At 42.8% G+C, this 24246-nt stretch overlaps 1 protein-coding gene across 1 annotated transcript in view; it reads right to left on the reverse strand.

The window, feature by feature from the left end:
- Window positions 1-23578, reverse strand: part of LOC113837896 (desmoglein-2-like) — a 24812-nt gene extending 1234 nt beyond the window's left edge. Inside the window, exons 1-15 of the mRNA XM_035453938.1 lie at window positions 23435-23578; window positions 21542-21667; window positions 19603-19737; window positions 18536-18697; window positions 18261-18405; window positions 17021-17187; window positions 14634-14771; window positions 14338-14523; window positions 12605-12873; window positions 9301-9443; window positions 8793-9020; window positions 7086-7313; window positions 5278-5399; window positions 2765-3109; window positions 7-328 (exon numbers count right to left, since the gene is read on the reverse strand). Coding sequence (XP_035309829.1) covers window positions 7-328; window positions 2765-3109; window positions 5278-5399; window positions 7086-7313; window positions 8793-9020; window positions 9301-9443; window positions 12605-12873; window positions 14338-14523; window positions 14634-14771; window positions 17021-17187; window positions 18261-18405; window positions 18536-18697; window positions 19603-19737; window positions 21542-21667; window positions 23435-23578 — 2860 coding nt within the window. The remainder of the gene's footprint in view (window positions 1-6; window positions 329-2764; window positions 3110-5277; window positions 5400-7085; window positions 7314-8792; window positions 9021-9300; window positions 9444-12604; window positions 12874-14337; window positions 14524-14633; window positions 14772-17020; window positions 17188-18260; window positions 18406-18535; window positions 18698-19602; window positions 19738-21541; window positions 21668-23434) is intronic.
- Between the last annotated feature and the right edge of the window lie 668 nt (window positions 23579-24246).

Here is a 24246-nt window from a genome sequence, read left to right on the forward strand (position 1 = left end):
AGCCACTCTCAGAGGAGTATGTGCTCTCTGAGTTGACCATCATTTGCTCATAGTGTGAGCCTGAAGCTGGGTTCACACTGGCTTCTCGGACAGGCTTTTGCCTCTGTTCAACGTCCACATCCAAACTGATCTTTTGACCAAGGCAAACTTCGGCTAGGGTCTTGAATTTAAGCCCCAGGTCATCTAAGAACAGATCATCAAGTTCTTCCTCGATAAAGCTGCAGCAGCCAATGGAGCCTCGGAGAGAGTCTGTCTCTTCCTGGGAGTAAACGAGAAGGCAGTCTTTGGCCATGTGAATGTCGTCATCCTCAGCATAGGAGGCCGCTTTCTAACAAGGAAATAGGATGGACAGGGATGATTAGCAACACAAATTCATTTAAAGACAAGGCTTGGCATTCTTGCTATAATGCAAAAACTGAGAAAAAGTTGAGTCTAGTTACAAGAAAACATAATAGAAACACAACGAGACATCCTATATCAAAGCTGGCCTGTCTTCTCACAAAACATGAATATCAGGAAAAATGAAAAATGGTTGGGAGCACAATGTCAGATTAAAAGTGAACAGTGTCGTGGTAACTAAATTAGACAGCACATAGAAAAGTTAATTGCTTTAGGAGACAATTGCCATTATTGTGGAATTTACCAGTGAGTAAACTGAAAAGTAACAATTTACAATTATCAATTTTAAGTGTCTTAATTCGTTAGCTGTACTGTGTTGACAGAGAAAAGTATGTGTATTTGTAGGTATGCACATGTGTTTATGTGAGGGTGAGGCAGAACGGAAAAACAAATAGAAAATAATGGCAAATGTAACTGGCTAGAATCCACGCACACAATGAATGGGCTTGAAAACATCTCTCTTTGAGACATGATTTTATGTACCTAGGCTGGCCTCAAACCCAATAGGCAGATGAGGATAACCTTGAATTCCGGGGTCCTTCTGCCTCTCCTCCTATACAGTTAGAGATGTGTATCCAGTCATGGACTCTTCTGGCAATAAATTCTAGTTCCCTTTCTTCTTTTGGGGGGAACACTGGAATTTGAAGCCAGAGCTTTAAGTTCTTCCATTGAGCTAAATACCTAACTTATGCCACCGGACCTATTTAAACTTTCGTGATACCCAGAATTCCATGGTGCCAGTTAGACAATGCTGTTGTGTTTCTTGCACCCTTGCAAACTTTCTTTCTACCCTGATAGAACAGGCTCCACCCCCGAACTGTAATTGTCTATTTCTCCAGAAGTTTGGGCTTCAAGGCTTTTGATTCCTGTTGTAAGGCCATCACATACTTAGGAGCATTAGACTTCTGCATGAATTGACTAGTTTCCATTTTGAAATAAGTAGTTTTGGTTCTAGTAATGAAATGTATTCTGTGATAAATTCTGTCCAGATGGAACTCTTATTTCCAGTCCTGTTTCAGTTGTTAATGTCAGGCCATGATAACTGACCATCTTTTGTGTAACTGTCTTCATTGTTTCTTCATGAATTCCCTTCAGGATGACAAGTTTTATCATATAAATAGCAAAAATGGGGAGCTAATGACATGGCTCAGTGCTTAAGAGCACTTGCTGCTCTTCTAGAGGACCCAGGTTTGATTCCCACAACCCACAAGACAGCTCTCAACCATATATTCTTCCAGTTCCAGGGATCTGACACCCTTTTCTGGCCTCCATCAGACACTGCCTGCATGTGGTGCATGGACAAATATGCAGGCAAAACATTCATATACATAAAATCAAGGAGTAAAATTAAAACAAACAAAAACAAAACAAAAGCCAACCAAACAAACAAAGATGTCAGTGGACTTATTAGCTTGAGTGTTTTAGACTATGTTCTCTGTCCTCCTTCCTGTGTCATCCCTCCTCCCCACCCCCACCCCCAACCCAACCCTGCTTCTGTAAAGAGGTTGTATTTTCTGACCCAGGGTCACTTTTCAGTCACATGACTTGCTTTGACGAAAGAAATGCAAGTGTAAAAGGGGAGAGAGTCTGAAAGAGCCCGTGATGATTAATCTTCACTACTGACTGGATCTAGAATCACCTCTAGGTGATTAACAACCGGCCTCTAGGTGTGTCTATGGGGCAGTTTTCAAAGAGGTTTGAATGAGGATGGAAGACTCACCCACCCTAAATGTGGGTGGTGGCATCCATGGGCTGGGTCCCAAATCAAATAAAGAGGAAAAAAGAAAGTGAGCTTAGTACCAGGGTGCATCTCTGCTTCCTGACTGTGGACATAATTTGACTAGTTATCTCAGGAGTCCATTGCTATGCCTTCCCCATGATGGTCTGTAACTAACTTCTCAAACCATGAATTCAACTAAATGTGCTGCCCTCAGGTTGTGTTTGTCAGCTGTTGTATCTCAGTGATGAGATAAGTAGCTACCAGAGCCCATGTGTGCTTCTGTCACTTCAGTTTCCCTGAAACCTGTGCACCTGGCTCAATCTGCTTTCTTAATATACATCTTAGGATGATGGTGATAGAGCAGAGCAGGACCAAGTTGACGGGTAAAGCCACGAAGAAAGAGGCCTCGGTAAGAATGAAGCAGATCCTGGGGCTACTTGTTACCACTGTGTTCCTTGGCTAACACTGTCTGTTTCAATGTGTTCTGTCTCTCTTTCATTGCCTATAAACACAACGCAAAAACCCCATAAAAGCTTCCTCACTAATTATGTCTCTCACAAAAGCCCACCGAGTAATCCAGAATCTCACATTTCGATACAAACATTTCCCTCTCCCTCCTCACCATCCATAAACACCAGCGCTTACCTCTGTGAAGTAACTTCTTAAGAATTCCTCATTCATTGCAACAGCAGCTCCTCGAGCCCCACCCATGTCTCTGGAAGCCCCCGTGGCTCTTGCTATCCTTAGTGTTTCATTGGCTGCAATGGCTCCTGCTGTCCCTACGAGGTGAGTGGCCTCGGTAGTAAGGAGGCTTCTGTGTTCTTCCCATCTTCCGTCAATGTCAGACAGCTCATGCTGTCCTTTGGTAAAGGAAGCTGAGCTACTGCCTTTCACCATGTTTTCCTTGAGTATTGCACCTCCTGCACCTCCTACTCCATTTCTCACTGCCGAATTCCCCGCATGATCCGTCACCAGGAGTGATGGCACCACCTAGGGATCAACACAGCTCAGAGATGAATCCCAAGGACAAAGGGTCAGTGTACTTGGCAGAAAGATATGAGCTAAGTGGATATAAGGAGGGGTAAACTATTTCTTCCTAGGTATATTAGAAAACACCTAGGGTAGGACACATCCATTGGAGTCTTGTGAAGGATTTCTTCTTTCTGCTTTAGAGCTGACTATAACCCATGGAGGACACAAGTCCAGATTTCCTTATGTGGTCTTGGTTCACTCTCTTTACCAGAACCAATGGTATCCACTTCCCCTTTGGGGTCTTCTGTTACAGTTACAAAACTCTGAAATTTCAGCTGGACACATGGCCATTCAAAATGAAGACTCTGTTTCCAATCTTCCATTGCTACCAGATAAGAGTCTCTTGCCTTCTGACTAAAGAAAACCAGCAAGAAATGGTATATGCAACTCACAAAAAATGTGCCTACAGATCTGTTCTTCAGGATGTTTCAGTTGCTTGCTCCAGTGTGAGGACAGGAACTAGTGTCTGGAATGGAACCCATCTGAGGAGCATCAGGAAGGGGGGTTGAGTGGGGCATGTGTTGAAGGATTTCCAGGTTGATTGATCCAGGACTGCCCCATTTCCTCACTTATGGTCCTCAGCTGGTGGAATGCTTTGATACATTGTAGAACCATAAGGAGGTGGAGCTTCACTAAAGGAAGTGGGTCACTGGGGGTGGAGCACTTCCTGTCTGCTCTCAGCTTCATGATCACAGATGCAATGTGACCAGCCTCATCACACTTATGCTACCAAGCCTTCCTTGCCATGCTGGAGTATATCTCTCAAACTGTAAGCCAAATAAGCCTTTACTTCCTTAATTTGCTTTGTTGGATATTGTTGTTGCAGTAACAAGGAAAGCAATTGTGATGGTTTGAAAGAAAATGCCCCCCAAAGGGAGTTATAACTTTGCTGGAGTGGGAAAGGCCTTATTGGAGAAAGTGTATCACTGTGGAGGTGGACTTTGAGGTCTTATATATACTCAAGCTACACCCAAGTGTCTCAGACTACTTCCTGTTGCCTACAGGTTGAGATGTAGGGATATTAGCTCCTTCTCCAGACCATGTTTGCTTGCCTGCTGCCGTGTCCCACTAAGATGATAATGGACTAAACCTCTGAGCTCTAAACCCACCCATTAAATGTTTTCCTTTACAACATTTGCCATGGCCATGGTGCTTCTTCACAGCAATAGAAACCCTAACTAAGAAGTAATCAACATGGAGAATCACCAAGCTCCTCTTTGCTGACATTCAGTTTCCTGACACTTGCTGTTGAAACACATCCTACAGGAATGGTACTTGTGGCAGATGAAGAAGAGAGACTCCATGGTGAAGACACAACAGAAGCTCAGGGGAGCTGACTATTAAATGATAGGAAAGGGATTTGGGAGCATGTCATAAGCCTCTTGGTGGCTGGGAGTTTACATCTGTCAACTGACTATACTGAGAATGGAAGTAGTTCAGATCTGGGTATGAAAGGACCATTTAATAGCAGAGCAGACGTTCCTAGTCTAAATTCCCACATGCTCTTGCTCTCCGTCTCTTGCTCTTCGCAGTTTGGATCACCTGCTGGTTTTGGGTCTGCATTCTCATTAGCAAGTATATATCACAGTACAGTCAAAGCCTCTCAAGTCTCCTCTGGCAAACAAGAGAGAATACTCTATCACCTGAACTGCTGTTTAACAAAGGCATGTGTGTGAGATCTCATGACTACTGCATGTGCATGGGATTTAATGACTATTGTTCTGTCTTCACCATCACACTACAACACCAACTCAGGCTCCTGTGACCTTGAAAGGTATAGGGCTTTTCCTCACCAGTAAGCGGGCAGTCAATTTTGCAGTGGACATCAGTTGGGTCCCTCTGAATGCTAGCTCGTAGTGTACATATTTCACAATTCAACAGCTATGTCAGTATCTCATGACCAAAAATATTGCAAATACCCTCTAAATAAGACACCTTAAAAATCATAAAATAAAGCTGGGCATGGTGGTTCACAGCTGTTTTCCCCACACCCAGAAGCTCAAGACAGGAGGATTGCTCTGAGTTCAAGGCTAGTCAGGTCTAGAGACTGAGACTGTTCAAACTCCCCACATTCCCCAATAAAATCAGACCAGAAAGCATGTTACATCACTGTCTGATCAACTGACCTTGTCCTCAGGTGGTGCCCCTTCATTATTCCAAGGGTGCAGCATCTCTATGGTCCCAGGAATGGGGGTGAAGCCTTTGGCGCCCTCTCCACAGTGGCATATCAGCAGCAAGAGTGGCACAACTGTACAGAGCAAAGCAGAGTCCGGAGGTCTATTTTACAACCCAAACCACATCACTTAGAATTCATGCTGGACTTCTTGTAGCCCGGTCTTCACTCACTTAAAGCTTCAATCTGTCCAACCTTGCTATGGTTGAATTACAGCACAACCTGAAGGCAGACAGAGCCCTCTGACTCAAATGGCTTACTCATCACAGACAGCGTGTCTCTGGCTAGTGAGTCAGATATTGTGATTGAATGAGATCATATGGAAATCAGAAAAACCAAGGTAAAGATGGAATGTTTTTAAACTACTGTCCAAAATTTTTTTGTAAGTGTACAATCTAAAAGATACATATCACAGTGATCAAAAGTAGCCAAGAATGGCAGTACATGCCTGTGATCCCCCAAACACGTAGATGCTGGAAAGGCTGAAGCTGGAGGATTGCTGTGAATTTGAGGGCAGCCTGGGCTACAGAATGAAATCTTGTCTCTAAAGCACCATCTAAAACAAACACATCCACACAAACCCTGGGGGATGGGGGGATAGTAACAACAGACTAAAACATAACATGTACTAGAACATCAAAACTATTGCACTTTACCTCAGAGGGGGGCTTTGCATAAGACTGGACTCTTAGATGCTCCAGCTCAACTTTCAATACCTAAGTACCATTTTCTTTTATTTGATTTTTATTTTTTATTTTTCAGACAGGGTATAATATAGCCCAGGCTGTCCTTAAACTCAATATGTAACTGAGAAAGATCCTGAAGTTCTGACCCTTCTGTTTCCACTTCTTGAGTTCTGGGTCCCACCAACATTTAGTTTTATGTAATTTGGAAGCTGAGCCCAGGCATGCTAGGTAAGCACTCTACCACTGAGCTATACAGGCAGCTCCTACAGTGATCAAGTGTCCTGGGCTGAGTGACAGGTTAGGCTTCAGGGAAGCAGATGGGAAGCCAGTGTATGGAATCCCTGGGTAAAAGATGCATACCCAACTCCACGACAAGTCAAAACAAGTCACTCACCAGCAAGTAGAACAGATGGGCTGGAGGTCCACTGTAAATTGTTGAGTTCTGTGCATTTAACTGGCTATCTACAAGTGTCTGTAATTGGCCCCTCCTCTTTCCATGGGGATAGCCCATGCTGTCTGGGAAGTAGTGCTTTGCCCACGTTCAAGTAGACTGGGACTTCAGGCGACCCCAGGTCTTTGGTGGACTGGAGGGCAGGCAGGACTGGCTGGGCAAAGCTTGTTATTGCGAGGCAAAGCTTGAAATACGCAAGTGCTTCGAAAAGACTTGGCTGCAGCTGTTGCTGGCCGAGGCAAGCCAAGCAGCCAGGAGTGGAGGCACAGGAGCCCCAACAATTTCAATTTGCAAAGCATAGTAGGATTGGAACAAACCACCTTTGTAAAACTAACCTTATATCCACATGGCACATGCATATGGCAAGTCTTTTCTGAAAACCTATTAACACTACTCCTGCCATTGGAAATATAGCTTAGCAACACACTCCCCCAGCAGCTTATTGAGATACCCCTAGGAGTTACCCCAAAAGGTGGGAGATCATGCAATGGTCTCCACTTATCTTAATATTCACACTCCAAAGTGCTCTCATGAGGTTAAAGCAGGAGTGCAAGGAAGTCTCTGGCTCAGGGTTAAGAAGTCACCCTGGACTGAAGACACTCAAGACAGGCTCTGAAGACTTACGCAGCAAGAGCAGGAGGGCCAGAATCATGAGAGCGATTGCGGCGGGTCCCAGGCCAACGTAGTTGTCATACTGGGCTTCTGCACAGCCACTGCCCCCCAGACACTCACACACCGTGAGCTGAAGGACCTGCCTCTCAGGGCAGCTGAAGCCCTGGCTGTCTGAGATGAGGAAGGGGACGTCACTTCTCCCGAGCTTCCGCTCACTTTGCTGCAGCAGCACACTGGTACCTGTGAGAGGCGTGGCACAAGGGAATGAACACGAGCGACTGCTGGGGGAAGAGAAACTAACCCAAGGGAAGGGTCTTAGTGTGGCTCCAGGTATAAGCTTTATTCCTCCACAGCTCCTCGTGGAGTTCACTGTGTGTGCCATCACATGCGTCCACAGATGTCAAATGAAGTTGTCTACTAAATGCTAGGGACAGCCACCACACTACCCAGTCAGTGGGAATGCAGTCATGCACGAGATGATATTTATATGAATAACATGTTCACTCAACGATGTTTATCTTACCAATTATTTGAAAAGAAGCTATGGAAGCAGTTTTTAAGTGTAGCAGAAATGCCACAGTGTCACCCCAGTTATGATCATTTTCAGTACTGGTCCATCTTATTTTTATCTGGTTCCTCTCTTTTGTGGCAATAACTTCTCTCTCTATACCTACTGTTTAGTTTAGTTTTTTAAGAAGTTTGGTGATGAGGGTGGTGACGCACACCGTTAGTACCAGCACTTGGGAGGCAGAGGCAGGTGGATCTCTGTGAGTTTGAGGCCAACCTTGTCTACAAGAGCTACTTCCAGAACAGCCTTCAAAACCGAAGAGAAACCCTGTCTAGAAAAACCAAGAAAAAAAAAAAAAAAGTTCGGTAATGGCATTTCACATTATTTAAACAAGCGTTTAAACACACTTAGAGACATCAAAAACTAGTGGAAAAATCCAACAAACCCTTTCTCTGAACTATTTGAAGGTAAGCGACAATAGGTAATAAGATGGTCACTGGTAACGGTGCTGTAAACCTTTCTGAAACAAACACTGCTGGCTCAATAGTCTTCTGGGTAGTGTTTTCTACATCTGACACTGTCCCAAGGACACACCAAAGATCACATCAACAAGAGGAATATGCCCAAGATCCAGTGACTGTGTCCACTGGCATCAAGTTAGCATGAGTGTTAGGCCCTTTGCCAGGCAGGACATGGCCATCACAACCTAGCTTTGTGTCTTTCAACAAGTTATTACACCTGGGTTAGGCCAGAGTTCTCCACCCACCATCAGGAAATAATGTGACTGAGCAAGGATTAGATGAGATAGTGTATGCAGAGAGTCTGGCACACAGTACATGCCCAATAAACGGGATCTTAAACTACTGCAGGTTCAGAGCCTCATTTTTTAAGCCCCTTGAAAATTATATTGGGGATTACATTGGGAGTACAACTTGAGAGATGAAACATGGCTTCCATTATCATTGTGACTATTATTTTTGATACAGGGTCTCACTGTATTGCTCTGGCTGGGCTGAACTCCTGATGTAGACTAAGCTGGCCCTAAACTCACAGACATCTTGTGATTAAAGGCGTGTGTCAGCACACCTGGCCAGAAGGTATACTAGGAATTATACTGGAAGAAAACTTGAGAGAAGAAACAGGCTATGTTATAAAAATCTTAGTTATCTATCATGCTATTTAATTTTGATGCAGTTAAAAAATGTACTTACTTTCTTGGCGTATTATTTTCCAGTTCCCAGATGTTCCAGGAGGCTGGTCAAGGATGGAGAAACTGAACGGCCCACTGTTCTGGGGTCCATCCAAGTCCTCTGCAGTGACATTCACATATGGTGCATCCTCACAGACCCGCTGTACCGGCTCCACCAGTGTGGGACAATTGTCATTGATGTCTTCAACAGTGATAATGACCGTGCCAGTGATGGTTTTCTGAGGATGATCTTCAAAATAAGCCAGAGAGAGTTCAGACTTCCGAGTCTATCACTGACCATCCACACAGGTTCAATACAGAAGCCAATTAGGTAAGGAGGGGGCACTAACCACTGAGGGTACCTTCCATCCCAGCTGGGTCTCAGATTTGAATCCATTCTAAGTCACTAAGTAAGCAAGAATCTGAAGGCTTAACCACTGAAGCCCTTTATACACGGAACACATATTCTGGTTCTGGAAGACAATATCTGAATGCATTCAGTCACACAAAACATCTGTTTAACGACTTACCACTGGATATAGCCACAACCTTTACAGTGTAGGTGCCATTCTGGACATATCTAGATTCAAAATCTGGAATCTTCACAAGCTTAACTTCTGAAGTGACAGAATCCACGGAGACCCAGTTGTCTATATCTTCCACTTTGGCATATCTGTTACAAAACCAACACCAAATTCATTTTCAGTTCTGGATACATTGAGAATAGCATCTGTACCTCCTTCAGACTTGGCTATATCCCATTGTATATGTCCTTGTTATATGTACTGGATTTGAATATCACAAGGCAGTGGAATGGACTTATATTGGGATGTTGTCAATATTTAAAAATAACTCTAAAAACAACAGTGGTTGCCTTAGATCGAAGCACCTAAACATTTTGAGATACTGTATGTTGTTACGAACGATGACTTTCAACAGAATGGGCTAAAAGTAAAACCAATGCATCTCTGGGTTTCTCCTCTGTAAGTAAGGGAAATCAGTGTGAAAAACCAGCTGTAAGAAGGCACAGAGAAGCCTGGTGATGGTGGCACACGCCTTTAATTCCAGCACTCAGGAGGCTGAGGCAGATGGATCTCTGTGGGTTAAAGACCAGCCTGGTCTACAAGAGCTAGTTCTAGGACAGCCTCCAAAGCCACAGAGAAACCCTGTCTCGAAAAACCAAAAAAAAAAAAAAAAAAAAAAAGCTACAGAGAACATGCTCATATTGTTTCCAGAATTACACACAGAGAGTACTATTGAGTTTAACACGTAGAAATACAAATACAAGGCAAACACGTGAGTCTCTTGGTTCAACCAATCAAATCAGGAATTTATTTTCTAGTAAGTAGCTATTCAAGCACACGAGAATGGATGTCTAATTTATAGTAGTATTTGTGTACACTATTTGAACTGCATTTCTTTGCCTATTATTGTTTCTAGTAAATGATTATAGAAGGAGATCTGATCCAAAACTTGGGAGATGAAGGCAGAAGGATCAGGAGTTCAAGGTTATCCTCGTCTACATAGTGAGTTCAAGCCAACATGGGCTAATGACACCCTGTCTTAACAAACAAACAACACCTAAAACTGTAAAAATAAAACTATGAAAAATAAAATGTAAAAAGCAAATGGCAGCACATTTGGATTTTCACAAGTACCTCTGACTGTCCTACAGGACTTTGAAAGCAGGCATTGGTTTGCCTGCCGTGCTTTTCCATTTTCATAGCCATTACATAATAAGGTCATCTAATCTACACGTCACAAAGGGATATGCTTTGTGACATGATTTAAGGAGCTTTGCAACTTATCTATTGTGGAACAAAGCATGGGGTGGCATAGCTGCTCACATTATATCAAATACCCATAAATTACTAAATGAATAATCAGCTCAATACCACACTATGGCAAAATGAATGACATAATTCTTTTGGTGTCTTCATTAAGTTTTTTTAAAATTTTAGTATTTTAATATTAATTATGTGTAAGTGTGCTCTTCTGTGTGTGGCTTTGTGCATGTACAGGTGCTCTCAGAGGCCAGAAGAGGGTGTCAGAACCTCTGCAGCTGGAGTTACAGGTGATTCTGAGGCATCCATGGCTCCAGGAAGCAAACTGGGTCCTCCACAAAAGCCGCTGGTGCTCTGCAGTGTGAAGCATCTCTCCAGATCTCACCGTCCGCATGAAGAAGACTTCAAAAGGGGCAGCTATTAATGAGCTAGGTGATTTAACTTCGCTGTGACTCCCAGAGCTTACAAAAACTCACAGTGTTAGCTGATGTCAAGGTCAGTCCTGTCCTAACAATCTATGATTGCATGCTAAAGAAGGAAGACGATTTTGGAAAATAAGCATATCTTATCATTCTTCAAAGAACCAACACCACTGCCAGAAGAGTCACAGGCCCTGATAAAAGTAGCAAAACTTTAAAAAATTGTCAGGAGGCCATTTTCAATGGGTTGGTATTAGAACATAGAAGCTTCTCAGCGAATGTAGAGAAAAATCACACAGAATCCCCTATTCTGGGGACTCGGTTAGGAGTTGCCCTGTCAGGTAGACCCGTGTGGAAGTGTGAGTAAAAGATGGTCACAGACATTTAGTGGCACTATTTTTAGATGTTTTATGAAGTGCCAGCACCCAGGGACACAGGCCAGCACCAGAGAATTCTGGGCATCGAGCAGAAGGTTCCCAAAGCCATTTGTCTGAGCAGTTCAAGAATGCACACGACTTCATAAATGGCAGCTTTGAAGAGGGGTCCTCCCATGGAATGGCCCTAGAGCTAAGAGAGAGAGTCACTTTGAAAATCCTAGACTACCCCAGTGTAAGCTGACACTATGGAGACTGGATACAATTACACCCTTTTAGCACAGTGACAACATCTACTTGGTTCTTAACAGATGTATTTTACTAATGACCACTATGACTCACACACACACACACCCAAGTTCACTGGAAAGACAGCTCAGTGGTCAAGAGTGCTTAGCCATCTTGGAAAGGACGTGGCTTCCATTCCCAGCACCAACAGAGTGGTTCACAACCACCTGTAACTTTAGATCCAGGGAACCCGGCACCCTCTTCTGATCTCTGGGGGCTTACACACAAATGTGGTGCACAAATACACTTTCATGCACACACAGAAAAGTTCACACCTCCCTGAACTAAAACGTGGCTTAAATTCTCAAAATTTATTTGTACATAAAACAACTCCCATATTGAAATGTGTGGAAATACCATCCCCCCTCCACAAACTGAGGACCTAAGCCAGGCCTTGTATTTGCCAGGCAAGCACTGTACCACTGAGCTAAACCCCCTGCCCCAGAAAAGTGTGAAACTATTTTAAAAATGAATGTGTAAAGTGGAATTAATGGCAAGATTCTTTCTTTATTCACCTATTGGAGACAGGGTCTCACTGTGCAGCTCAGGTTGGCCAGGATCTCAGAATCCCCTGCCTCAGCCTTCACAGTACTAGTTTATAACCGTGTGCTGGCATCTTTAGCATGTAGTTAATCTACCTGCTACCCCCTCACCCCCTAGTGTGTTGGAAATGAGAGAATTTTACAATTATTTTCTGAGATGCTTTCAGTTTTCTCTAGTAGAGCTGTCTTGGAGGTGACCAGTTTGCTCTCCACTTTTACATACAGGGGGAGGGAAGGATGGGACCTCCTCCCTCCTTCAGCTACAGGCTCAGTTTGGAGAGTACTGATCTCATGAGCCTTTGGCAAACTATAATTCTGGGGTGTGAAGGAATGGGCTGCTTAGATTTTGTAATGAGAAACTGACATTAAAAAAAAAAGTCATGTACGATAATTAAAACCTGGAAATACACTTGTAACCATATCTTACTTTACTTTAGTTGCTGCTTGTCCAGTGTCTTCATCAAAAACTTGGAATTTTCCAATCGACCGGCTGAGGCTGGATCTATCCATCGCTTCACTAGCTCGGACAGAGACAACGCTGCTCTTGAAATGAATGCCTTCAACCACGTTCTTGACCTTAACAGTGATGGGGATGGGCATAGGCTTGAACTTGTTCTGAACAGACTTGTGGAAAGCTGCCTTATTGGTGACAAAGATGCTGAAGTTGAGATTCTTCATCATTTCATAGTCTACTTCCTACAGGGACAAAGCCAAAGTTACCTCAGAGGAACCAGAGAACATGAGTACACACAAAGAGAGACACCTGGATTTAAATAACAGCGCAACACCTGGGAGACACAGTCAGACTGAGCTGTCCACTTCTGCATCAGCAAACAGCTCAAACCCTATCAGTGTGGAAATCCATAAACATGAAATGTTGGCAGCTTTCATTATTACTGTTACTCCCTCTCTCTCTGTCCCCATGGAGTCCAGTTTGTGCTGTTGAGTTACTTTACTCTTGGGCATGAGGCCTGCCCTGGAGTATGTCACTATACCAGGTCACACTGTTAAAGAAAACTGGCTGTCCAAACACCAATAGCTCCTCAGTGACGGTTGGGACTTGGTACCCACCTTTCCCCATCCACACTGGGAATTTGTCTGGTTTAAGCATGTACAGGTCTTGTATATGCTGTCACAGTCTCTTTGAGTTCATATGAGCAAAGAAACACTTTCTTTGAAGTCATTCACTACCTCTGATCCTTACAATTTTTAGTATGTTGGGGACAAAAAATATAGGTCTTCTTTGGCCTGGAACTCACTCTGCAAACCAAGCTGGCCTAGAACATCATCTTACTATCTTTCTGCCTTTCCTCCTTAGGTGCTGCCTTAGGTTGCCTGATTCACATGCTTTCAATTGATTTTTGTAAGTTCATAATTATTTTCAAAATCATATATTTCTATCTTTTTACAAAGCAAAAGTAATTTTTATGCAATGGAAAAATTAATGAGCATTTAATAAAAATTAATATTCAGTAACACATGATTCATGGGTTTGTTTCTGATGAATGGGGCATGAAATACATGGTGGCTGTGCAGGATTAAGTCAACTTGACACAAGCCAAAGTCATCTGAGAGATTGCTGTCTCAATTAAGAAAGTGTCTCAATAAGATTGGGCTGTAGGCAAGACTGTAGGACCTTTTTTAAATTAGTGATTGATGGGAGAGGGCCTGTAGGTGGGGGCATTCCTGGGCTGGTGGAGGCTTGGGTTCTGTAAGAAACCAGGCTGAGAAACTCATGATGAGCAAGTCAGTCAGCAGCACCCTCCATGGCCTCTGCATCAGCTCCTCCTCCAGCGTCCCCAACTTGCTTATGGTTGTGGTGCTTCATGGGTACCCTAAAACAGAGGTATTGCCAGCTCTGTTCCTAAAGCAGGTTTTTTTTTTTTTTCCAGACAAGGTTTCTCTGTGTAGCCCTAGCTTTCCTGGAACTAGCTCTGTACACTAGGCTGGCTTTGAACTCACAGAGATCTGCCTGCCTTTGCTTCCTGAGTGCTGGGATTAAAGGCATGCATACTGCTGCACAGCAGTTATCATCATCATCATTATTATTATTTAAGACAGGGCCAGTTGACATCCTCATAAAAACAGTATGGGACCCAAAATATCTTAGACTGTCCTATAGCCACAGTCCTGCCCTGGTGGTGAACACTCACAACTTACCTTCACAAGGGTCACAATCCCTTCATTAGTCTGTGTGTCAGTCTCGATGTGGAAATAACCCCCTTCGTTTCCTGATGCAAACGTAAAATTTGCTAACCAGTTATCTGAACCTACTTCATCTGCATCGGTCACTTTTATACGCATGACTTCTACATTGACTTGGTTTTCTTCTACCACCCCTTCATACTGCAAAACATAAACACACAGGGTTTTTGTTTTTGTTTTTTAAATTAATGCACTAAAACATTTTTAGTTGGGATTCAAGAAATAGTAGATCTACAATAAAAATAAGTTACCATTTTATTTTCCACTACAGGTATGTTGTCATTGACATCCAAGATCTGAATCTGAACTTGTGCTTGCTGTACTGGTTTATCTGTTATCTGACCGTTACCATCTCTTGCTTCCACCGTCAAGGAATAGCTGCTGTATTCCTGCAGAACAACAGAAAAATGAAGAAGATCCACCTGAGGGAGAGATGAATACCCCTGGAAGCTGCCTCTCTGGTTTTGGTTCACTCTATTCATAGGAAATGGACCACACTCTATTTCATTCACAAGTAACCTCCGTGATCTTCTACTATTGGTGTGGGAGTGCTGTTTAGATGCAGCCAGAGCTTATACAGAAGGGCAGAAAAACCTAGGGGTGTTTTTGATAATTCTCAACTATGTCACTGGGCATAGTCTTAGGAGATGGCTTCTTCAAACAAAGGCAGACTGTTCAAGATATAGTTGTTTTACCCTGGAGGTGTTGTGGGACTGAAGAAGTCACTTTTGTTTTGTTCTTGTAGTTTTTCATCCTTGTTTAATGCTAAGTCAGGAAAACTTGACCAGGGGAGGTAAAACTAGGAAGGCTTGGTCTAGACTCCTAGGAAACATGTCCCTCAGAGGCCCTGAGATGTCAAATGTCACTCAAAAGTACCTAAAAAAAAAAACTCAAACCAAAGCCAAACAAAAAAGAGTGTGCCCTTTTCTTTAGGTGGAAGAAGGAGGAACAGAGTTCCTGGTCATCCTCAGCTAGATGAGAAAACATAAAAATCACAGCACAGCACAAAGTAATAGAAAAGTGAACTCTTTTCTTATATGTGGTCTTGCATCTATCGCTCCACTCGGCATGACTGGGGCTCAGCAGCCACTTTAGTGCAGGAGGGTCCCGTGAAGGACAGAGCCACTCAGTGGACAGAGGAGAGCTGCAACTCTGAAGCTAGCTGCCTGCTTGGCTGGACACACACTTAATCCCTTTGAACCTCAGTTTCCTGGTGTGTAAGATGGGAATAAGAGCTGGATTTGCCTCATAGGGTTTCAATGTGCATTAAACAAGATAACCCTGGTAACTGCCTGATAAGTGACAGCTGTGATTTTCAGCTCCATGTCCACACTTCAGAGACAGCAGCTTACACAGAGGAACACTTCCCCACTCTAGTATCACGAGAATGTGTAGCAGCAGAAGTTAGGAGTCATTGGTCATTTCTTACATTTCAAAGAGATCCCCATAGGAATGTTGGCCAAGGTCCTTCCCATTTGAATAGCTGATTCCCAAAAAAGACACAATACATCTGCATAAGATTTCCATCCGGTAACCCGGCAGTGTCCCTGGAACTGCTCTTTACTCTGTTCTGTTTTTAAAATTTCTGTGCACATGGCACTAAAAGATTATTGATCTCCCCTTTGATTAAAAAGTTAGAATTAGGATTGGAGAGATGGCTCAGTGGTTAAGAGTACTGGAAGCTCTCTCAGGGGACTCAGATGCTGTTCCCAGCATCCACGCAGCGACTCACACACAGCAGTCTGGAAATTTCTGTTCCAGGGCATCTGATGCCCTCTTCTGAACTCCACAGGCAGCAGGCATGCATTCAGTTTATAGACATACACATGCAAACAAAACTCATATACATATAAAGTTCAAAAGTTTTTTGTATTAGAAATAAAAAAGAAAGATGTTTGAGAGAACATTTTTTGGGGGGAAACTACTCAAATTCCCAAAATTTCTTTTGAGATTTAAAACAAGAATTTTTTCCATCATGAACCTTTTAATTTTCCTTTTTGTTTTTGAGACCAAGTCTCACTCTGCAGCCCTGGCTGGCTTGGAAATCCCTTATGGAAACTAGGCTGACCTCAAACTTACTGAGAGCCACCTGCCTCTGCCTCCTGAGTGCTGGGATTAAAGGCCTGTGCTATCATGCTAAGCATTGTTTTTGAAACTGAGTTTCACTATGTCACTCATGATAACCTGTAGCTCCCTATGTAGTACAGGCTGGCCTTGAACTTGTGGAACTTTTTCTGCCTCTTTCTTCAGATGTGCTCAATGTTCTAGTCATATGGTAAAACTTTATTGCCTTCATGCTAAGTTTTCCCAACCTGCTGCTTTTTCACCCATTTCAATATGAACACAACACACCTCAATTTGAACTGGTCACATCCCAAGAGCTCAATAGACACACTTGGCTACTGACTCCCATATTGGGCAGCACATCCCTTCATGATAATTCTTAAGTTATTCCATGAGTGGGAAATGCAGATCAAAATAAAATTAGAAAAATAAAATAATGGAATCTACATAATAATTCTTAGTTATTCCACAAGTGGGGAAGGCAGAACAAAATAAAATTAGAAAAATAAAAAGAATGGAGAAACTATGAAGGAGAAAGTGTGAAAAAAGAGGATGGTATATAACATTAACTTACCTCTCTGTCCAAAGTAAAACTGGTTGTATAAATCTCGCCTGTGTCTTTATTTAGGTAGAACATGGGAGAATTTGGAGGCTCCTGAGAGACAATTCTGTAGGAGATTTTGGAATTCAGGGTGTTGGGCTCATCTGCATCTGTTGCGATGACTTTCATCACAAGTGTATCTGGCATTTAGAAGAAAGGTGTTGAGGTAAGGGTATTACAAATTCCTTCAGCCTTTCCCTACAAGGATCTCGGGTTCTGATCAGAATTACACTGTGCCACTATCAGAAATTTAACTGGCTGGTGGCAGAGAGATGGCTCAGGGCTGAAGGCATCCGTTGCCAGGCCTACTGAGATGGATCGTTGGGAAGAGAAAACTCACCCTTACAGACTGGTCTCTCACTCCACTGGTGTGCCATGGCACTTGTGCACACGTATGTATGTCCACACACAGAACACTAGGAAAGTTTTGCAAAATCGCTGTATGAGAGCCTCATATTTAATCTAATAGCCAAGAAGGAGAACCATTCCTGACCCTGGATGCTTGCTTATTCAGATGCAAACAAATTAGAATTAGTACAGCTATTCTTTTTATTATGATCAAACAGAAATTGGGAGAGAGCATTACACTGAACAATGTCATCACCAGGACTTAAAGTGAGAACAACACAAATCAGAGACCCAAGCTAGGAGGTTGCTTGCTTTCGCTCATGAAGTTTTACTAGAACACAACCCTGCCCACTTTACACAGTATCTACAGCCGACTTCCCCTTCCAGGGCAGGCTTTACAGTTGCTATGGAGACCTTGCTGTTGTGTCAATATAATCAATCATCTTTTCTGAAAGATCATGATTCTTAAGGTTCTTTAAATTTTCAATAATAAAAGAAGTGCAAACCTGGAGTGACCTATGATTAATATTCAACTTTTATTAAAAGATAGAATTTTGTGTTTTTATATATGGGGGAATAAGTAATCTTGTTTGTATACCCCCCTCAAAAAAAGGAAATATATTTTGGTTTGAGTCTGGACAGACGGCTCAGTCGTTAAGAGCACTGGCTGTTCTTGGAGAGAACTCAAGTTCGGTTCTTAGCATCCACATCAGGTGGTTTACAACTGCCTGTAACTCGAGCTCCAGAGGACCTGGCACCCTCTTCTGGCCTGCACAGGCACCTGAACACAAGTGGTGCATACACACACACACACACACACACACACACACACAGAATTAAAAGAAAAGAAGTGATGCGCCCTTACGTGCAGCACTCAGTTCTTCAATAGAGCCAACAAAGACGTCCTGTTTGAACACTGGCTCATTGTCATTGATGTCAAGAACTTTAATGCGCAGCTCTAAAGGTTTCTCCAGCTGGTTTCCTCTGGAGTCCAACGCATAGCCTGTCAGCTGAATCGTGCCAGGAGCAATAACAGATTTTAAGCTAAATTCAATTAATTGCTATAGTATAAACATAAAATCAAATCATAATGATTATCAAAGAAGAACTACAAATAAAGGTAAAATGGTTCATTCTTACCAAAAAAAATGGTGTTTCTTCCCGGTCGAGAATGCTGGTGATGTTCAGGTCTCCTGTGTTCTTATCAAAGACAAATATACCAAAAGGTGGCTCTGTAATCCCCTTCCCAGTGTATTTGTAGGTGATTTTTATTCCTTTTTCTTCTGCAAGGTCAGAATGTATCTAACATAAATAGAACAGAGGGATGTCTCAAGTTCAAACCTTTACAATTTGTGTAACATTTTAATGACAATGTCCTTTTGAAGGTGTCATGGTATAGGTAGGAGGCAGGTGGCCTAGGACATGTGGTGGGGTCAGGGAACCATGTTCTAATCCCATCATAGCACACTCAAGTGTGTGACACTGGTTAGTTGCTCACCTCTGTGGGTTTCAGTTCTATCTGTGAAATGGAGACTTGGACAGTGCTCACCTTTTATGACTACTGTGGAATTATGATATAGTTGGGGCACATCTTGGAGGGAAGCAATTTTTTTTCCCTTTGGTGTACTAGGGTAGAAACCAGGGACTTATGCATGCTAGCAAGGGCTGTTACTGAGCTATACTCACCGGAAGTGGGTTTTATGAGATAGGATTTCATAGCCCAGGCTAGGCTCCAACTTGCTGTGCAGCTGAAGATGACCTTGATCTCCTGACCCTCCTGCTTTTATCTCTCAAGAGCTGGGATTATAGGCATGTGACATGATGCCTGACTCAGGGGGAGTGTATTTTAAATTTGGTACATATGGTAAAAACTCCAGAATCAAAAATGACTTTCATAAACCTATCCAATTGCCTGGAAGGTATGAAGAGGGCAACTTCCCAGACAGGGGTGAGTACAGCTAAACACTTTCTCTGGTTGGAATAAACACTTTGGCAAATCAGTACTGTTTCTAACCTGCAGGGCCCCCTCTAGTTCCCCTCTTCATTCTACATTAGCCATCTTATTCTTACCATGCAGGGGGCATTCTTCCGCTCTGCCCACACACACACACACACACACACACACACACACACACACACACACACAGAGAGAGAGAGAGAGAGAGAACACACACACACACACACACCACAGTCTCTGTAGCTGATACCTTGGCAATTGGGTTCTTTCTGGAAAGGTTCTCTCCCTCTCGGAGAGCCACAGGAGCAGTGATCCAGGCCCGCTTTTGCCGCACCAAGTGAGTGTGCTTAGGGAGTAGTTTGTCTCCAATTCTTGTGCTGAAAACCTGTTAACAAAGTTACCTTCAATTATTACATCTCTAAAGCTTCAGAGAGAAATTATTCAATTCACTAAATTAAAAATAGTGCAAATTTTAATGCATTAGTTAAAATAAACCTAATCCATTAAAAAACAAATTGGAGTAAAACTTAAGATATGTATTCTATTTGTTTTTTAACAAGCTTCATTTTCATAGAGGAAATGTATGTATTCTAGCAAAATCTACAGGCCCATGAGAGAGGGCCTCCAAGCTGGTAAAGTGGCAGAGTTTGCTTTCCATAGTAAGAAAAGGTTTCCTAAGCGAGGTCCACAAAGAACTAACAAATAAGCTAGTCCCTTACAGATTATAAACAATGCTATGTTGAGGGCTTCCTTTTCTTTCTGGCTGAGGTTCACTTTCTGTGATAACTTTGTGTTTTAGGGCTTTCTCTTCAGACATGGTTGATATAAATATGTCCCCACCAGGCAAGTCTGTACATGTTGTAATCCTAGCACCTGAGAAGTACAGGCAGGATTCTAAGTTTGAGGCTAGCCTAGGCTATGGGTTTAGCTCCTTCTTAGGAAGCCCACCCCTACCAACAGGCAAATAATTAAGTCTGCCTTTTTCTTGTTTTTAAAACTTGACATGGGAAACTTATTTCACATATTTTCAATTAGGTTTCAATAGGGAGATTTTTATATGTTTTAAACATTTATTTAGTCATTGTGCGTGTGTGGGGGGCGGGGCATGTGTGCCATGTGGAGGTCAGAGGACAACTTGCAGGAGTTAGTTCTCTTATTCCTCTAGGTTCTCAGTGATTGAACTCATCCTCACACTTGGCAACAGGTGAGTTTACCCGCTGAGCCATCTTGTTGGTCTCTATATATTTTTATTCAAGGAAAATTTTCTGTGTAGTTGACATAGTACCTTAAGACCAGAATAATTCTGCACCAGGTTCATCTCATCATTCTGCCCATTTTGTTGCTCTAAATAACCATGCATTTTATTTTAAAATGTTTATTGTCACTCATTTTTGTTTCTTTTTGAATTTTTTCTTTTCTTTCTTTTTTTCTTTTTTTTTCTTTTTTTCTTTTTTTTGTTTTTCGAGACAGGATTTCTCTGTGGCTTGGGAGGCTGTCCTTGTCCTGGAACTAGCTCTTGTAGACTGGTCTCAAACTCACAGAGACCTGTCTGTCTCTGCCTCCCGAACGCGTGCACCACCACCACCCAGTGAAAATTTTTCTTAATAAAATGTGAATTATAACTTAAAACATTTTTGATAAAAAATGTTCATGTAGTATGTTTTAATCATGTTTTCCCCTCCCTCTCCTCCCAGATCCTCCCTACCCAACTTTATGCTCCCTCCTTCCGGCCCCCTCCTCTCTATCTCTCTTTCTAAAAAATAGAAGAGAACACTTAAATTTACAATGTAGAGCTGTACAAATCCTATTCTTTACTCATTCCTCGTTAATGTCTCAAGAAATACTTCCCATGATCTCCTGGGCCAACCAGTTCACAGCCCTGGGTAAAGGGCTTTCATCTTACTATGTAGCCCAGGCTGGACTCCACCTGATGGAGAGACCCACTTGCTTCTCCCTCATGACTCCTAAGACCCAGGAGATATTCTCCTCCATGCCTGGCAAAGGATTTTTTTTTTAATAAATTGCCGAACTAAGCATTCTTTCATATGGGTCCCTCTGTGTTTGTTTGAGTGAAAAGGTCCAGGTTGAACAGTGTTGATTTCCAATCTAGTAAAATATAGCCAACCTGTTCCCCAGAAAACCAAGGCACTGGGTCACCAAAATGGAATTATTTTCCCTTAGTTCCTCACCTCTAAGTGAAGTCCATTTCCAAAGTCCAAGCAGACCTGTGAAATAAAATTATAGACATTAAAAATAAGAATAACTATCATTATCATCCTTTGGGAGAGGAAACAAATTATAATGTTCTCCTTTGCCTTAGAAAAAACAGATTCAGAAGACTGAATCTACCTTCTCCTTGGTTCACAAAGTCTCCTTCAGAGAAAGTGCACACGCACGCGCACGCACACACACACAATACTATATAGTATGTGTATATATGTGTGTATGTATTTATATGCACATATATATGAATATGCGGAAAGGCAGGCATGTGCCACAGGGTGCATGTTGAGATCAGAGGACAACTTAAGAGGCTCTGTCTTTCCAACACATAGGTTTTGGGGATTAATCTCCAGTGTTTACCTGCTGAGCATCTTGCTGGTCCTGAGAACAACTAGTGTTTAATGAACAAAACAGGTCCAGGAATGTGGCTAAGGAGTAAAGGCAAGAGCTATGCAAGGCTGCTTTCCTAGGTCTGCAGTGGTGCCCATCTATAAAGCCAGCACTCCTACAGAGGCCGGAGGATCACCCAGAAGCTGGGAACCAGCCTGTCACCATAAAAAAAAGTAAGAGAAACCACCTCAACTTAACTCTCTGAAGTTGTCTCTGACACTCCCATGCAAAATAAATAAATAAAAATTAAAAACAAAATTGTTTGCCTCCCGGAGCCTAGACCTTCCTGACTGTTTTGTCCTCATCCTGTGGCTCTCATACTTTCTGGGCCTGGTTACCTTTCTCCAGGGTTGTGGATAAGCAATGAGTTTGCCAGGAAACCCCCTTCACCTCCTGGCTGCCCATGTACACACTCTTCCCCCATCTGACCTCTAGTTTATCTTCAGCTCCCTTCATTCATTCCTTTGTGGGTGGTCGCTACAATCTAGATGTCACCACAACACAGAACTGTTTCAAGTACAGCTGGACTTAGTCTCAATCTGATCCCAAACCCTCTTCTTACTTTTGAAATTTGGCATAATTGCTTTGTAGTCTACTACTGGCCTAATTTTTCTCCCGAGCTTTATCCAGATGAGCACTGTTTCTCACATTTATATAAAAGTGTAAACACTTGGAGTCAGAGATTTAGTTGCTCAGTGGCCACAAGAGCCACAGCAGTGACTGTTCAGACAGTGCAGGATGAGAACAGTTTTATTACTGGAGACAAGCTAGCAACTACCAACCGGCCTCACGATGTCACCAATGACAGTCAGGGAGACTCGTTTCCTTAAGCCTCTGCTATTGTGCCTCACATTCTCTCCAACTCTGGTCATCCATTATTATTGTTCTAGCTTCTCTCTCTGCACTGGCCATACTGCTAGGTGAGCTTATGGTGGCCCAGACCTTTAAGGGAAAATCCTTTGTTTCTCCGAGGAAGTGGGAACTCTTTCTGTGACCTAATTTTCATTTGCTAAGAGTGGCTCAGGCTGACACCTGCTGTTAGGAAGCCTGCCTTTTAGCATTGTTCCCATCTACAAAAGTGTGTTCCAGGCAGACTACAAATTGTAGCCACTGTGGCTTTGTCTCCCCTCACCGGCTCCCAACCATTGGCATCTCAAACTTCAAAACCTGGGAGTCACACTGACTTCTGGACAGACTCACTGTTACACAATAAGGTCATTTGTTATCTGAGATCAAATCTTCAGCTGTTCCCTCCTCTGTCCCCAGGCGAGAGATGTCCAGAGGACTTGTCACATTTAGCCACCAACTGTGTGCTTTGCTTTCAACTCTGGCTTTCTCTCATTCATCTTCTCATGAATCTTGGTCAATTGGCTAAATGGCCACCATTTTCAAAGGCCAATTAAACATGTTCATTCTGTTTGCACTGGCTCACCAAACCTATTTGGGTCTTTCTTACCCAGAAGACTCACCTTTGCTTCCACTAACACTGAATTCTTCTGCTTTGGGTTCTTCAACTCTAAACTGCAGTTTGCATTGCTTGCCTTAACGTTCCCACTTTGCATTTGTGTATGAATTAGCTGTAAGATGTCTTCAGCTTGAATCTCTGCAGTCATGTTTGCCCTTCTCCACGTGTCACATGAGACACAGAGCCATGGAATCCATACAAAGTGGGAACCAAGGCTTTCTCTGAAAACTCATGCTCTCCAACAGCCTTCATGTTTCCTTGAAGGCTTCCTGTTGCATCTGCTCTTTGTGTATCCACTTAGCCCTGTATTTTCCCTCTTGCCTCATCTAAAAGAAATTCAAGATTTGTTGATATGTGGCTCCAAAGTGAGGCTCTGGGCAGATAGGAAGCTATGGTAGTTTGCATCAGATGTCTGTTATTAAGTGTCCCTGGTTGGTAGCTGTTTGGGCAGGAGTAGGGGGTGTGGCCTTGATGGAGGAAGTATGTTGCTAGGGGACAGACTGAGGTTTCCAGACACATGGCACTCTGAGGTTTGAGATATAAGCTATGATCTCTTGCTCTAGTCACCTGCCACCTACCTCTACTCTGTCATCATAGATTCTAGCCTGTGAGCCCCAAGTGAATTTTCTTCTAGAATTTGCCTTGGTCATGATGCCTTTGCATATAGAAAAGTAACTAATAAAACAGCCTTAGCCAATTATCTACTTTCTATCCTACAACTAGATACATTACTTTTTCTAGAGACTTCTGAGATGCACTTCCCAAATTTTTTATATTTTCAACGACATGGTGGCAATGTTGAGATGTTTGCATGTT

This window comes from Cricetulus griseus, unplaced genomic scaffold (assembly GCF_003668045.3).
Source record: "Cricetulus griseus strain 17A/GY unplaced genomic scaffold, alternate assembly CriGri-PICRH-1.0 unplaced_scaffold_92, whole genome shotgun sequence".
Lineage (NCBI taxonomy): Eukaryota > Metazoa > Chordata > Mammalia > Rodentia > Cricetidae > Cricetulus > Cricetulus griseus.